The 17,543-nt window shown below is 43.0% G+C and overlaps 1 protein-coding gene across 3 annotated transcripts in view; it reads left to right on the top strand.

The window, feature by feature from the left end:
• Positions 1-2,637: 2,637 nt before the first annotated feature.
• Positions 2,638-17,543, top strand: part of GLS (glutaminase) — a 67,861-nt gene continuing 52,955 nt past the window's right edge. For 2 of the 3 annotated variants that reach the window (XM_074829596.1, XM_074829597.1), the window contains exons 1-3: positions 2,638-2,999; positions 11,608-11,704; positions 12,190-12,311. In XM_074829596.1, the coding sequence (XP_074685697.1) occupies positions 2,662-2,999; positions 11,608-11,704; positions 12,190-12,311 (557 nt within the window). In that variant the 5' untranslated portion in view covers positions 2,638-2,661. Of the gene's footprint in view, positions 3,000-11,262; positions 11,506-11,607; positions 11,705-12,189; positions 12,312-17,543 lie in introns of those variants that run through there. The other variant, XM_074829598.1, reaches the window with a different exon arrangement.

Genomic DNA, 17,543 nt, shown 5'->3' with positions numbered 1-17,543 from the left:
GTATTTTTGTTAATGTAGGACTCTTCCCCCCCCCCCCCCCCAACTTATTTGCAAAGTTCTGAACAGAAACCAGAGCACTAAAAGGAAAGAACCAGATCACTACATTTTGCATTCTTCCTCTTCTTCCCCCCCTACAGTATAAGAGATGAATTAAGACAAGTTTTTGAACCAGGTCATTGCTAAACAGCTGGCTTGTGAAAGAGTACAGCTGTCACACCAAAAATATCACCCTGGCACGAAAAATCAGCGGGGAATCTTGTAAGTGTCTGCAGAACTGTGTGTTCAATTAGTGACCAAATGCACATACTGGAAGAGCACTTGCTGTCTCTGGTCTTACAGCAGCAGCCCCTGTAGAAAGAATGGAAAAGGTGCTTGAGAGATTTCTATCTTTACAGCATTTTACATAACGGAATTTTAAAAATAAGAATTATTATTATTGGGTGGCAGGATAAAAGAGGCAGTTATTGGCTTGCCAGAAAGACTTAGCAAATGGAAATCCAGAATTAGTTCCAGGAAATGTAATAGGTAACGTAATAAGTATGTGAGAACTGTAGGTACTTTGCATTTTTGTATGTGAAGTAACTGCAGCACAGGATTACACATCCCACACTGATATTTCGAGTTTCCTTGTTCAGTGGGAAGGAAAACCATTGGTGCGCTGAGGCTCATTTTATAGGCATAGATTATCAGCTATCTTTAAATCTGCTTCCAAAAACTCTCATGGCTGTTGTGACAATTTATTAGCATAGGGAACTCCTGTGGGCATTTGTGCTGCAGTGTAAGTATAAGCAAAGGCTATTCTGAACATCTATTTGTAGTGATTATCTCAGACTCAGAGCACATGGAAAAAGGGTAACAAAACCCCCTCTGTTTTACATTGTTCTTTAAGAGCAATTTACTATGCTTAGACAGCTGAAATTTTCAATCTAGGGGGTGGTGGAAAATAAAATATCAGTACCTTCAGAGTAAAACATTTCCAACAAAGTGTGTGGCAAGCTCATTTTAACTCAGAACTACAACTTCTACTCCCACCTCCCCCAAACATAATAAAAATACCAAAAGAAATAAACTTTAATGCATAGAGAAATTGTTCACAATGAAATTTAGCGCTAACAGACTCAGAACTCCAGAAGTATTTACATTTTTGCTAAGAAAATTATGATTCCTGAAGTGAGAAATCTAGTGGCAATTTAAATACTGGTTCCCATGTTGGCATTACTGATGAAATAGGATGACAACAGATCTCCCCTTCTACTGTTACCCATAATGGGTACAATTTACTAATACAGATTTTTACTCAACTAGGACAAATTTAGCAACTGGTTATGTGAGCATAGAGTTTTACCAGGTAACTGCAAAATCTGTGACTTCCAAGATACTGTCTACTGGCAAGCAGCAGGTCGGGATGCTGTGACAGCAGCTTAAGTATATGTAAGGAGTGACATTTATACCCTGTGCTCAAGCCCTACAGTTATTTTCTGCTACTCTTCCCACTTTGGCCTTTGGCATTACATTACTGTGGGTCGGTGGTTCCTGAACTGAGACCTGTAGATGAGCAGTAGCAAAATACTCACACTCTTGATTAAACCTCTGATGACATGAACAGCTGTGCCCAATTCATCTAGGTGTCCAGGTGGCTTACTACTTTCTTTTTCAGCTGTACACTTTGGTCTCCACTGGAAGGTTTGGCAACGAGCTACATGATTACATTTTTATTGCAAATGCGTGGAAACCCATTAGTAGATCTGCGCGTTATCCGAAGCATTTGGCCCAAAGAGTTTGGGAACTACTTCTCTGACCAAGGCCATTTCTAAGGCGTTGCTGTTTCCCGAGCCCTTTCCTCCTGCTCCTGGCGGGCCGTGCCGCCCCGACGGCTCCCAGGTGGGGGCATCCAGCCCGCATCCCTGACCACCCGCGCCCCTGGCCCGGTAAAGGCAGTGCACTTGGTAGTTAAAGCCATAAAATTTTAACAAATCGCTTGTATCCATGGCAACCTAAACCTGACACCGCCGAAGCCCGACCCGTTTCTAACCCCCTCATACGTCGCAGAGGGAGGGAAGCGCCACCGGGAGCGCTTCAACACCGCCCCGGGGCCCGCGGGGACCTCCGGGCGCGCCCGGTGCCTCCTGCCGCCCCGCAGGTACCGGCCTCGCCCCACGCCCCTTCACCGCCGCCGCTGAGGGCACGGCCCGGGCCCTCCCCTCAAACTTCCCCCCCTCGCCTCGGGAGTTGGGGCCGACAGAAAATGGAGGCGGCGGGAAGGGCGGGGTGACCTCGGTGCGGGCGGCGGCCCCGACCCGCTACGCGGCGCCGCCCCGCCGCTCCCCTCAGCGCGCCGCCGCCCGGCCCTGCGGCGGGCCCGCCCCGGCCCCGCCGCCGCCGGTACCGGCCCCCCCCCCCGGCCTTGCGGGCCCCGCCGGCTCCCCCCGCCGCGCCGCCAGGCTCGCGCGCCCAGAGCCCAGCGGCCCGCGGGCGGCTCGTCCCGCGCCGGGGGGCGTGTCCCGGGCCGGAGTGGCGTCCCTGCCGGCCAGTGAGCACGCCGCGTGCCTGACAGTTACGCGGCCGCTGCCAATCGGGAGAGCGGGGGGGCGGGCGCGGCGGGGCGCGAGCGGCGCCGCAGGCCGCCGCGCTGGGGCACTCGGCGGAGGGAAGTGGCGCAGCATGATGCGGCTGTGGCGCTCCGCGCTGCTGCGGGAGCTGCTGCTGCTCGGCCCGCCGGGGGCGGCTGGGGGCGGCGGCCCGGTCCCCGGTGCCGGTCCCAGGCGCCTCCCGCCACCGCTGGCCGCCTTCGGCGTGAGCCCGCCCGCCTCCCGCCGCGGCCCGGGGCCGCCGCCGCCTTCGGCGCGGGGTTTGTGCACTCGGTCGGAGGGAGCCTTGGAGGAGCCGGGGAAGGGGGCGCCGGCGCCGCCGCCCCCCGGCGAGCCCCCCGCCGACAGCGGCCACAACAATAACCACGGCGGCGGCAAGGAGCTGGCCGGAGGCGGCGGCGGGGGGGAGAAGTGAGTGCGGGGGGTGGGTGGCGGGGCCGGGCCGGGCCGGGCGGCGGGGGATGCGGAGGCGCCATGTGAGCGCCGCCTTCCCCCTCGCACGCGTGGTGCCCGCGGAAGGGGGCCGGGCCGGGCGCGGCGCGGGGGCCGCCGGGCCGCTTCCCCGGCAGGTGCGAGGGCCGGGCCGGTGCTCGGCGCAGGCATCGCCTCCCCCGGGGGCTCCCGAGGCCCCACCGCGGCGGGCTGGGGTCTGCGGCGGCGGCAGGGCCGGCCGCGCCGCGCCTGTGCGCTGTGGGCGGGGCGGGGCGGTGTGGGCCTGGCTGCCGCCTTCCTCCGGGTGGGTGCCGGGGACCCCCGCCCCGTGCCGTGGTGCTGCCCAGTGGGGCCGGTCGGGTCCCCCGGGCCGTGAAGGGCGGGCTCGGCGCGGGGGGTGGTGGAGGAAGCGCAGACGCGTGGCGTGGGGAGCGCGTGTGCCTCGCGGGGCCGCCCTTCCCGCTGCGTGGGGTCCTGCCCACGCCTTGAGCTTCCACCGGCCTTGGGGGTGGCCGCGTGTAGGGGGGACTGTGTTTTGGCTCACGGGAGACAGCGTGCATTAGCGTGTTTTTTCTAGCGCCACTACTTGCATAAAATATTTTCCAAGAGAAGTGCAAGCTGTGTCATCTTACATTAATTATTAAAGGCAATCTACGTGGTGTGTAGTTCTGCCTTGGAAGTTTTGCATCGCTATCTTCTCCAGGTCCACACCTAGTGCAGTTAAGGATAGACATTACAGTCCGGTAGTGGTGTGTACAAACATCCGTAAGTGCTGCAGAACATGTCCCTGGGCCAAGGGGTCCTGGTTTGTCCCTACGTGACAAAAGTGCATGCAGGTAATAGAATGGTAAGACTGCATATGCTTGTGAAGTCAAAATATTAAGTTAATATTCCTTCACTTAGAACCTGAAATATTCTTAAAAAAATTGGTCAGGGACAGGTGTATCAGCCCCAGTTTGTGTCCCTGGTAATGACTGTTAGCGGATACCAGGGACAGAGTAGAACACTGAGGTGAATGGATTGATGGTTCTCCTTGAACCATCTCACTCTGCTCTGTTTGTCCTCAGCATTATGCAGGTCTTGAAAAAGTCTTGTTCATTTCCCACCCCCCCATCTGACTGCCCACTGCTTGTTTGAACCCAGGTACACTTAGTATCTCTGGTAGGCTTCTACAAGAAGTTTGACAGCTTAACTGCAAGCCCCATGAAGACCCATCTTTTGTGTGTGTTCGGAACACGTCCCTTGGCTTTCCTGTAGGCAGCCCGTGTGTCTTCTTTGCACCGCTTATGGGTTGGCATAATTAAAATCTAAACCCAAGCTGCTTTCCCAGGCTTTGCTGTGCTTACAAAAAAGCAAAAGACAGAGGAAATAAGGCCAAGAAAGAAGTACCTTGTTTTAACACTGACCAAAGTCTCTGTTAGCCTAATGCTAAGAGGAAGTCTGGAAAAGATTCCACCAGGCCAGTCAGGAAGGCTTCAGCCCTTAGCTTGTTAATAGTTCTGCTTTTGAGTTGTGGTTTTGGGTTTTTTTTTTAGCATGAACTTGTACTCCTTCTTGTTCTTCTCCCCTTTCTCCCACCAAACGTGTTAGCTGCTCACCTTTGCTCAAGCCTTTTGGTTTGAGTTAGCTCTGTACATAATGTTTTGGAACAAAAAAATTATTCCGCTGTGGCTCGAGTAGGTGAGGTTTATAAAGGTTGTACTTCCCTTTTCAATGAGAAATACAGACAGTACCATAAAAAACTTAGGAAAAAACAGTATGCCAAATGTGAGGGTTATTTGAGGATGCCGAGACGGTGATTTATTAAAGAGGTAACATTTTCTTAAACTGAGCTTTTATAACAGCTTCCTACAGCCAGCATCAGTTAGGGAAATCCTATAATTTCTAGTATGTCTGGTAAACCTGTGTAGTCACAAACCAATTATACACTTTTAACCATTTTTGGCTTTTGACAAAAGGATGTGTTTGAAAGTCAGATGCTTGTTCATTGAGCTTTACTGCAAAATGAACAAGGAACAGTTACATAAAAGATACAGCATATAGTTACGAACAAGGAAAAAGCTGGAAACAGTTTCTTTTCAGTTCAGGCTGTGCAGGAATTCCTGGAGGCACATTAGCAAGGCTGCTGGATACTTTAATTCTTATTTTTCTTAATGCAGAATTATGAAAATCTTCCTTAAGCATTGGTGAATGGTACATTGCATGTGGAAGTCGCTGCTATATGAAGCCAGAATGCATGGTTCAGAAGAAAAGTGAAATTCTTAAAAAGACAGGTTTCTGGACTAAATTGACAACTGGGCTAAGCCAGTGCTGTCTGTGTGTTCTGCTGATTCCAGCACTTTGCCATCCAGCAGCGTATAATGTTTGAGTTGTGTTTGGCGGATGGTTTGTGGACCCAACTGGGAAGACAATAGTCCTTTTTACGCTTTTTTTTTTTTTGGTTTGTTTTGGGGGATTAGTTTTTCTGTTTGGTTGTAAGGTCATGGTTCTAGGATACTGAAATAACCTGTGGTGTCAAAAGACAGCACTAAGGTTTTCTTGCTTGTTAGCTTGCCTGACCGTCCTTGTGTATAGAGAGTAGGAGTTGCAAGTGAAAGCCTAAAATGTTTTGTGCAAAGACTGCAGAAATTTAGAACAGTTTAATTCCTTATAGAGGGAATAAATTACAAGGTCTGTGGCTGATGAAATAACTAGTATCCCATTGCATAACCAGATCCCCTTGTGCATTTTTTCCTAAACATCTTCCACCACCCCCTTATCCCTGCTATCCAGCCTTCACTCCACCTGAAACTTAATATATTTTGGAAAGGAAAAATATTTGAGCTTAAACTGAAAGTGGTCATAGACTGGTAATTTTGATTAATGAAGGCTATGGATTGAAATGCAATCATATCTATGTTCATGCCTAAATAATTAAAACACAATAACCTAGTACAATCCAAAACTATAAGCTTGTATAATATTTAATAGTGTTCTACTTCCAGTGTAACTGTGCATTGTTCACTTTGTGTGCATTATTCTTACATCTTGCACTGGACAGTAGCGGGATCAGACATAGTTTATCTTAGTATATGCTATTTCTAAATTACAAGGGCCTTGATTATGGTGAGAGGGAGGAGCAAAACCTGAGCAACCTTGATTTTTACAGTATGGCTAAATTGCAGTAATGATGGGTACTAGTGTATGGAATATAACAAAATGGTTAATGGAAATGTTTTATTAATTTTTTTTTTTCTTAATGACAAGGGAGTGGTAGCACTCTTTTTTAAGGACAGGGATGAATTCTGGAGGTACCTTTTAAAATTAATTTTGCTTTTGTACCCAGGCCAGATTTCCAGAGAAATAACTGTATAGTAACCAGTCAGCGGTTCATCTCGCTGTCACTCCTGTTGGAGTGTGCATCTAATACTTGCAGATGCAAGAAACTGTTAGAAGTGTGCTTTCCTTAGACCTTTCATAACTTCCCTAGAGGCTGAGGTTTTGAAGCAACAGTTCTTGTTTTCACCATAAACACTTTGACATCTACTATAACATGTCTGGTCTAAGTTTATAAATACATAGTTTTGTCTGAATCTTCGTAAGTTCTCAGGTAAATGGTTACCCACGACTGTTGATGGGATCAGTGTCTAACTGCAAGTGGACAGAAAGTAGTTAGTGACTTGACAGGTCTTTATAGCTCTTAGTTGAAGTTGTCACCATATTACAGATAACTGATCTCCAAGATGCCTGTTTTAGGTAGAGTTGCTACCAGCTGTGGGTTGCAGCCCTTGCAGCTTTCATAGAATCATAGAGTAGTTTGGGTTGGAAGGGACCTTTAAAGGTAATCTAGTCCAGCCCTCCTTGCCATGGGTAGGGACACCTTCCACTAGATCAGGTTGCTCAAAGCCCCATCCAACTGACCTTGAATGTTTCCAGGGATGGGGCATTTACCACCTCTCTGGGCAACCTGTTCTAGTGTTTTACCACCCTCATTGTAAAAAAAATCTCATCCTTATAGTTAATCTAAATCTGCCCTCTGTCAGTTTAAAACTGTTACCTCTCATCCTATCCCTACACTCCCTGATAGAGTCTCTCCCCATCTTTCCTGTAGCCTCCTTTAAGTACTAAAAGGCCGCTATAAGGTCTCCCTGGAGCCTTCTCCAGGCTGAACACCCCCAGCTCTCTCAGCCTGTCCTCACAGGAGAGGTGCTCCAGTCCCCTGACCATCTTCGTGGCCTCCTCTGGACCCGCTCGAGCAGGTCCAGGTCCTTCTTGTGTTAGTGCCCCCAGAGCTGGACACAGCACTGCAGGTGAGGTCTCATGAGAGCAGAGTAGAGGGAGAGAATCCCCTCCCTCGACCTGCTGGCCACAGTCTTGGTGTAGCCCAGGACACAGTTGGCTTTCTGGGCTGCAAGCAAGCGCATGTTGCCGGCTCATGTCCAGCTTTCCATCCACCAGTACCCCCAAGTCCTTCTGTCTCCTCAGGGCTGCTCTCAATCCCTTCGTCCCTCAGCCTGTACTGATACCAGGGATTGCCCTGACCATGTGCAGGACCTTGCACTTGGCCTTGTTGAACTCCATGAGGTTTTCCCGGTCCCACCTCTCCAGCCTGTCCAGGTCCCTCTGGATGGCACATCCCTTCCCTCCAGCATGTCAACCACACCAATGCAGCTTGGTGTCATTGACAAACTTGCTGGGGGTGCACTGAATCTCACTATGTCTTTGATGAAGACATTAAATAGTACTGGTCCCAGCATGGACCCCTGAGGGACTGCTGTTTGTGACAGTTGTGACCTCAGATTTTTGACTGGTGTCTTATGGCTAATAATGAGCCTGAAACTGTTATTAGCAGTATCATATCTCTGTATCTTTTGTTGTTCTATAAATCCTGCATTTTGGCAATTACATCTTGAAGTACAAAGTAGGAATGTTTCACTGTATTTGAAAAATCTCTTTTATATTGTAGAAATTATAATTCAGCTTTTGTTAAAATGAAATCCTCTGTGGAATCTGGTGTAAGCATCGTACTGATGCACGAGGAAGAGCTGAAGGAAGGAACGATATGGACCACAAGATCCTTGTACTTGGAATTCTTGCCTTTTTTCCTTTGTAATTAAAGCACAGTGTGGAGCATCCACCAGTATTCTAGTCCATAGGTTAGAGTACCACTGAAGAAGTCTAGTTGTTTAATAGTCTGACGCTTAATTTATTTTTTTTTTTAAAGAAGGGAAATAAGTATCAAAAGTCATTGTTCATGAAATGGAGTAAACTGGAATTTCCACTTTAATTCAGCTGTGGAAATTGCAAGTTCCCTGACTTGAAAAACAGCTCTTTACAACATGTGCTGAACAACACTATCTTGCTAAGTGTGCTCGTGGTGCTAAAACATAGCTTTTAGGTTAAGCAAACATTAGTTACTGACATTGCTGACCTGATAAACTGCAGAGCAAGCCTTTCCACCTCTATTTAGCAGATAAACTTTATCAAAAGATGGACTATTTGACAAAGAGCAATTTTCTGTAAATATATTGAATGCCATCCTCTTTGCTTTGGCAGTCAGTGCAGATCCATTGTTAAATTAGCTGACTGACCCAATATTGAACAGCAGCAGATGTGAAAGATATGGAAACTATGTCAAGAGAGAATTTATGCTTCAAAAGGTGCACATCTCTTTGATAGATTAAAATCTTAGGCAGATAAAAATCTTGGTCAAATGTCTGACGTTTTTTTCTTCACGCTTCCAGATAGAAATTCCACATTTGGAACAGCTGTAAAATTTTGAGTAATAGCTCAGAAACTTGTAATTAAATAGGTTGTGAGTTAAAATTTCTCAGTGTGTTTGCCAGTTTGTTTTGTCAAAGTGGAACACAGGAGTTTTCTCTGTCAGACCTTGAGCAGTCCAGTACTGGACATTCCTTAAAACATGAAATCTCAACGGTTTGGGGAGCTTAGTTAAATGCTCTGTAAATGGGCAAAACGTAGGGGTATACACTGTGTAACTTAGCTTTAAAAAACTACGTAGCTGCAGAGTTAGGATGCGATACAGGATGAAGCTTTAATTGATATGTTAGTAGTTTTGGTTCTGTTGGCTTGACTGGTCATACTGTTCTCAAAAGATCGAAAGTGCAATGTGCTGTGTGGAAGATTTGAATTTTCTTTAAGAAAAAGGGTGTTCAGTAATTTGCTTGAGGTAGTTGCAAGCGTTTTTCTGTTGAATTGCCAGCCTGTCTGTGCATTAGTCAGCCAGCATCGTTTAAAAAAAAAAAAATCCAGACTGGAAGACAAGGAAAGTTCTGTTGGCTTACAAAGCTGTCTTCTGTTCTTAGTATGTAAGTACAGTGTTTTAAATAAATTGGAAAACGAGAAGTGAGATTTTTACTACTGGTTTTCACTGCGAGTTATGAGGACAGGAGGGAGGCAAGTCCAATCTAGAGGTCGTCTTAAATTTAAAAGGGTATTTGGGTATAATCAGATTTTTATTAAAAATAATCATAAATCAGACCTGTTGTTGAGCTAGAATAAGCTAGTATTGGGAGAGGAAGGAGGATTAAACGTCAGTTTGTAAAATTGCATTGGCCTACCTAGGGTCTGTGCTTAGTTGTAGTGTGTTATTTTTGTAGTTATACCCCTGAGTACTGATATTCAAAGAGTTACTAATCTTGTGAAAAGTTTCATGACTAGAATTTAGACCTGCTTTTTTTACACACATGCATACATGTGTAAAAATAGATAAATTGTCACTGAGCATTCTAGTTTCAGGCAATAACTTTTCTATATTACAGTGCAGTAACAGTATTGGTGATATTATTAGATTATAAGATTGAGCTTTAAAATTGATGGCTAAAATAATGTAAGACTGCATACTCTGCATTTTAGTTAGTTTACATTTACATTTACTAGAGAACTGGTTTGTTTTGGTTGTTTGTTCTTGCTTGTCAAACATCTGGCCTTCTCTAAACTGACTTTGTCTAGAAACACACCTAAGCACTGGAGGGGGCTAAAAGAGTTGATGGGAAGCCCTTTGCTATCGCTGCCCCTAGGAGTTTGTACATTCCGACTGGATGCAACGCTGCCGTACCTGCAGGGGAAGCGTAAGGAACCGAGTACAGACTTGTGCTCCTGCCTGCTGCAGGGTGCTTTGGAATATCAAGGAAAGGTGAAACTCTGAGGTTAAACCTATAGAGAACTTTCAAAGGCCTTGAGGGAAAGCTGCCAGTAGTGCAGCTTTCTCTCTTGGAAGGAGTTGATGCTTAATCTGGTAGGTTTCCTTCACATTTCACTTAAAATGGAGATGTAAGTTACAAAAAAAAATGCAGGCATACAGGAAGCGTATCTCAGAGCAAAATAGTTAACACATGGAACACTTGGAGAGCCAGTGTAGTTACATTATAAACATAGTGACCATTAAAGATGTATCTGTGCTGCACATTAACTTGGCTAAGTATCCACAATGAGAGTTACTGCTTCTGGAGCCGGGGCTGGTTCTGGTTACTGTGTTACGCTGCAGATGGCTTTGCTTGCTTTCACTGTAACTGATGTGACTTACATAAGCTTCTAGAAGACCAAGGGCTTTAGGGCTCCTAGGAGTTCCTAAAAACAGGACTGTTTTGAAGAAAATAATACACATTCATCATATCTTTTTCTTGCCTGTGGAACCATTGGGTCAATCTGCTCTTACAGCTTTATTATGAGGCATGTGGGTCTTTGAGTCTTATAAATACTTTATCCTCTGTGCAAGTAACATGCCTGTCCTCTGTAACATCAAGAAGAGGGAAACGTGATGAATCTGCTCCAAATTCTAAATGTAATCTTAGCAATAAATGTATGTCAGCAAAAACATGACTGTGTTGCAGTTAAGAATGTTTGCTATTGTAAAGTATATATATGCTACTTTCATGAATTTTTTCCTACTTAAAGCTGAATTAAGCTCTGTTCACTGATATAAGTGTTCTTTGAAGTTAGTAGCAGCAGTTATATTGGCAGTGAAAATCATAGAATCATAGACTGGTTAGGGTCGGAAGCGACCTTAAAGATCATCTAGTTCCCACCCCCCTGCCATGGGCAGGGACACCTTCCACTAGACCAGGTTGCTCAAAGCCCCGTCCAACCTGGCCTTGAACACTGCCAGGGAGGGGGCAGCCACAGCTTCTCTGGGCAACCTGTGCCAGTGTCTCACCAACCTCACAGTGAAGAACTTCTTCCTTAGATCTAATGTAAATCTAGCCTCTGCTACTTTAAAGCCATTACCCCTCATCCTATCCCTACACTCCCTGATGCAGAGTCCCTCCCCATCTTTCCTGTAGCCCCTTTTAGCACTGGAAGGCCGCTATAAGGTCTCCCTGGAGCCTTCTCTTCTTTGGGCTGAACACCCCCAACTCTCTCAGCCTGTCCTCACAGGGGAGGTGCTCCAGCCCCCTGATCATCTTCGTGGCCTCCTCTGGACCCGCTCGAGCAGGTCCATGTCTTTCTTGTGTTGGAACCCCCAGAGCTGGACACAGTACTCCAGGTGGGGTCTCACAAGAGTGTGTTTTCTTGTGAATAATGCAAAAATGCGTATAAATACAAATATGCACTAATTATGCATGTGTGTTTTGTTCTTTTTTTCCAGTAAAGTGAAGCAAGGTCTCCTTCCTAGCTTAGAAGATCTACTTTTCTATACTATTGCAGAAGGACAAGAGAAAATACCAGTTCATAAATTCATAACTGTAAGTTTACCTTTCTAGAGTGCTGTATGAAAGCTAATGACTACAAGGTTTTTTTAACATTCTAAATGCAAGAGTACAAAGCAAAGAATTTCTGTTATACATGGTTAGCTGCAGCAAGGAATGTAACTTCACCCCCCCCTCCCCATGTCTGTAATTAAGTAAGAGAATGAGTGTACTAGTATTTTTATTCACTTCTTTGCTGTGCAAAAGAGTATGCTTGAAAGCATCTGTGTCTGTGGCAGGGCTGGGTAATATCTGCACTTGAGTAAAATGTAATTGGACCAGCGTGGATTTCATATGACATTAATCCTTTGACATAAGATGCAAAAGGAAATGGTGAAAGGATCAGTAAGGTGTCAAAATGTCTCTGTGTTGACAACACAGTGGTGGATCTGTCTTACCTTGATAAATGAGACTGAGCAGTAGAGAACTTGATTGTAATAGCATATGTTTTCATTTTAGTAATTATTGTTTTATTGTAATAGGCACTCAAATCTACAGGATTACGTACATCTGATCCCCGATTGAAAGAGTGCATGGATATGTTAAGACTGACCCTTCAAACAACTTCAGATGGTGTTATGCTGGACAAAGATCTTTTTAAAAAGTAAACTTTCTGTCAATAATGTAACTGTATAATTCTGAATGAATGTTGTCTGTGTGTTACTGACTGCTGTCTTAGAGAGACTTAACGTATATAAATCAACGTGTAATTAGAAAGGGAGTCAGACACACACTCCTACTGATGCTGTTTTCATATGTGTTTGTTCTCTAGTTTCATGCAGAAGGCAAATTGTGTGATCTCCCCAAGAGTTTAATGTATCAGTGTTGTTTGCATGTGTATCTGACCCCATACTGCAACTCTTGGTCAGATGCCAAATAAATTAATTGATGCAGCATGGAGTGTTTGGTATGAGTACATAAAACCTCTCTCACTGCGTCATCAGTTTTTAATTCGAAGTTCAGGATGCTGCTTCTGTGTAGTGAGATGTTCAGAGTATGTATGTAGTTGATTCTGAAAGTGAGTATATGAAAAATACGGTGAAGTTAAATTTCAAGATATATAGAGATGAGAGCAGTTAGGACTGTAGACACTGCTTCAGTCTGTTTTGGAAAAGATTTATGTGCCATATTTGAGTCATGCTTTTTTTTGAGAAAAGTCTGTGGTCACTTAGCTGAACAATATAAGCACTGTTCAGGTTGTCCTCAGTTCATTCCAAGCACGCTCCTTTGCTCCCCTACTTACAGTTTTTGTGTGCCAAGAGATTGGAAGTTTAGAGGCTCTTAAATCTTGAAATTAAATTTGTAGACTATTCTTGAGCCTATATTTTTATTCCATTTACATGATAAATGACATAATATCTAAAATTTGCTTCTTTCATGAAGAGTATACTTTTGTCAAAATTGGTACATTTTTGTTGGTCTGTAGCATTTTATGAACTAATGCTGTGTAGTACTATCTCCTCTCAGTTACAATTTAGAATATATATGTGTATAAAAAAGATGTGTTTACATATAAATTGCATATATTATATACATATAAGTGTATAAAATATGTTGTAAACACTATATGCTTATATATTTACAGTAGTTTATGTAAATATAAAACATATGTTACATATTTTTTAATACATTTTTGGAAGTACATTGAGTGAAAAATGAGTATCTCTGTGTGTGACAAAATAACAAACCAGTCAACTCCTTAACTGAATGTGGGATACTTCTTAAAGGTACAACATGGTCTAACTTCATTCCTGTATTTAAGACCAGGTCTTCACTGGTTCTGGTTATTTGTCAGCACAGTAAAAACTCTAAATTATTACAGTGTCAGAAACCTTCCTGGGTGTATGGTTGGATTGGAAAGGAAATGCTTTTGCTGTTGTGCATTACATTTATACTAGAATGTTTATTTGTAATAGTAAACTATGAATCATGTTTAAGGCAAGGGCCCTATATTAAAGAAAGGGCAAGTGATTGATAATTAGCAAGATTAGCCTATATTCTGTGTCACATCTCTAGGATTTTGATTCTTTGTGTTAAGGGAGTGGTTCTTACTATCATAATTTGTAGAAAACGTATGTGGTTGCTTCTTGTGTAGGAAGTCTTGAACATAAAGACTATACAGAGGGTAAAGAGGTGAATCTCTTTTCACATGGCAGATTGTCATTTGTAGCAGCAGGTGTTAACCTTTTTTATAAATTAAAGATCCCCAGCCTTCAGTTATCTGTTCCTGCTAGGCACACTGCATTTGCTGTTTAGAGACTCATACAAGGATCCTGTATTTTTTTTCTTCTCCAAGTGTTTACGGTGTGAAATATAATAATACATCTCCTCAGCTGTACTTACCTCAGGACTTTGAAGCTTCAGTTTCCTAAATGTAACAGTCAGTGGTGTAGTTGTCCTGTTGAATTTGAATCCAAAGTTGCTAGATCAAATAAAGCATCAAGGATAAGTGATGTGGAATTAAGTGATAGCATTCTCTTAACTAAATCAATCAAGTCCCGTAGAAATTACCTGCAAAAATATGTTAGTTCATGTGTCTGTACTGTCTGTCTCCGTAACGAAGTTTCAACAGCTTTTTAGTGGTCCTAAACATTAGGCTCCAATTTGACTAAAATTGCTTTATTTTAATGATTTTTGGCTTTACAGTGCTCCCCACTTAAATAAAAATTTGGAAAAAATCTGCTTGTTACAGGCAGAACAACTGGGGGCTTTAACATTTCATCTCCAGAGCTTCTTGAATTGAAAGCTTCACTGGTGCACATTTCAGAGAGAGTGCTTGACAAATTTCCTGAATTATCAGTTCATGTTGCATCTATATAACATAACAAGGTGGTCTTTGGGGCATGAATGTTACCTCGCTGAGAACAGCCTGCTTACTGAAGGCAGGGCAGCATGCTAGTTAGCTTGCAATGTGAATTTTTTTTCCTTTTTTGGTACCCTGGCTATGGTGCTACTTAATAAAGTAGTAGTAGTAGTGCTGTCTAACTATTGTTAGATGCAACTTAGACAATTTAACAAATATGGAAGATTGTACATGCTAATCTTCCTTATGAAGTGTCCATGTTTTGACATACCCTGTTTTTTAGATCTGTTTCTATGACATTGTAGTTAATTTGTAGAAAAATTTCTAATAATCTTTGTAAGAAATCCTCCTACCCCTCTTAACTTTTTCTTTAACTCATAGCTTGTTCCTAACAGAAAAATAGAAGACTTGCAAAAAGCCCTATTTCTTCACTAACAATATTTTGGTCAAGGGAGGGGTGGGAGGGAGTAGGGAGGAAAGGCATGAGGCAATCACAACTGAGTTATTTGGCAAATGGTATGCACTTGAATGAAATGATAGCTACTGACTAACAGTTACAACTCTGATGTTTAAACCCAATTCTTTTTCATAATAACTTAACTGGCTCTGTAGACATAGCCTTTGTCACAAAGTGCTGTCTGTCCTGCTTTATTGACCTAGAACTGTGATTTTGCTAGCCACATCTCTGATCTGCAGGGAGGAAGCAGCAATCTGGGTATGTTATGTTCTAAGCATAAACCTGACAATCTGTTGCTGGATCTCAAACAGGGTTATCTGTTTGCTGCCGAGTGGCTGTGCCATGCTTTCAATCTAGGTAGCAAATCCTGAGGAAAACTAATTTTAGATATGTGTAAGCAAGGTATTAATGTTTTCATCCTATTTGAGCAATTAGAAAGCTTTTAACAGAAGATGTAGAGGATATGTTATAGTATTAATACCTCATTTGTCAAAATAATGTAACCTTTTTTTTCTAAAATGTCTAAATATAGTGAACACTTCTACAGACCTAGTCATGCTAGTTGGAAATGAAGTTTCACATTCCTTTCTGTAATGCTTATACTGTAGCTTTTTAAACAGGAAAAAGGGTGTCTATTCAGCTGTATAGATAGCTGAACAGTTCTGCAGAATGGGTGGGACTTCACACTGTGTTTTCAGCAGGTATCTACTTTGTGTAGGGAAGCAATGATTGGCAATTCAAGCCAGAACTTGAAGAATAATGGATTACTGTAACAAGCTGTATGACGAAACAAGGTGATCCTAACTTTATGCTAGGGACCAAAGATTCACTTTCCAAAAAAACCCCCAAACTGTTACTTTCAGGTTATACAAGTCACTGGAAGTTATTATAGGTCATAAGAATTAAAACCTAATCTTGCCAACCCAAATGTATCAGGGAAGTTTATAGTTTGAAAATACATGTTTTTCAAAGGGGGAAAGAAATGCTTGAGTTGGGATTTGGCGAGACAGAATTTTTTAGGGTGAGATTATAAAGTTTGGAGAACGAAAGAATTTGAGGTGGGAAGTTTATAGTGTACCTATCTTGAACACTACTAAAGTATGTGGGAGATAGGGACTAAGTTGTTTGTAAAATTTGGCTGTAGAAAGATTTTTATTTATCGATATATTTACTTAAATTCCTCCCTGTGATCTTTTCCTACTACTCCATTTCTCCTGAGCCTGAGACCATTCATCTCTGAAGGGTTACCTGGAAACATAAACCAGTTAGAAGCTCCCATGGGGAGGAGGTGTCAGTTATGGAATATTAGAGGCTGTCAAGGCTAGTGTCCTCTGTTGACTGAAAATATTACTGCCCTGCTAATTGGAACTTACAAAGACCCCTGTTATTTTGTCCATGCAGTAAATGTTCCAAATACCCATCTAGATAAATGGAAGCCCTGTATTTAATTTAGTCTGTGAATTCATAGGATTTGCCTGGGTTAAGGAGTATCAGGATAAAAACCCAGACACTGATCTTGGTGGAAGTTTGGGAACAAAAACTTCTTGCAGAAATAGGTAATATCCTTAACCAGCATAGATATTTCTGCAGTGAGTTTAAATCTCTATCTTAAAATGATCGAATTATTGAAGTGAGCATCCTACACTTGGTGTAAATTGGTAAGTCTTTAAATGCCCCTACTGTTTCAGAAACATGATGTCAGAGGACTGTATTTCAGTGCGTACTGCCTTCTTATTGTTTTCCACACTTTGTATTGAGTTGTTCTGATAGGTTTAGGTGAACTTCAGATAACTTACATTTTTTTTTCTTGCAAAGAGTGCTTAATGCTTTCCAGGTGGTACAGACAATGTAGAAGTGCTATGTTATGCTGTTAAACCTGGTGCTATGTTGTTACTCCTCCTGCACACATAGCTACCATAACTGTTATTAATTACTTTTGAAAAGGGGTTGATACACCTGGAGTGGGTAACTGTAATTGGAGGCTGCTGGGTACAAAAGCAAACAGGATTTTTTGCAAGATATGTAACAAAGGAGTGGATAAGCATGACAAATTGCAACAAAACCAACTCAACTGCAATTTTAACATAGACTAACAAAGAAGAGTATTACAGACAGAGCAATTCTTAAAATGCCAGTGTGTACAACAGAAACTTTTCTCTACTGTTTCTCTTTCACTCTTGGAGAGTAATGCCTACCAGCATTTGAAATGGCTGTCAGTTATAGTGTCCTAAGTACAAAGGAGTTCAAACTGAAAGTTTAAAAAAAGGGAGATTCAAAGGGAAGATAATTCTGTCTGTGCACTGGTCTTCATGCATTTTCATTTTGAATTGATAATGACTTTTAATAATAGAATTATTGGAAGTATCTATTCCAAGTGAAAATATTTCCCTAAAAATTAATTTTTTACTTTTTTGAGTAAGCCTTCATTGGAAGGATATGTTCCCCTTTGTAGTATGGGCCTAGATGTTCTTAACTTTCCACTTGTCTGTATTAACAGTATGTTTCTGCTTTTGTCAACACTGCCAGAAAGCATGGTATGAACATGTTAAAGAAACTATTTGTTAAACCTCCCTTTT

This window comes from Strix aluco, chromosome 6 (assembly GCF_031877795.1).
Source record: "Strix aluco isolate bStrAlu1 chromosome 6, bStrAlu1.hap1, whole genome shotgun sequence".
Taxonomy (NCBI): domain Eukaryota; kingdom Metazoa; phylum Chordata; class Aves; order Strigiformes; family Strigidae; genus Strix; species Strix aluco.
Note: the sequence above shows the minus strand (reverse complement) of the source record. Positions and strands in the feature narration are given on the sequence as shown.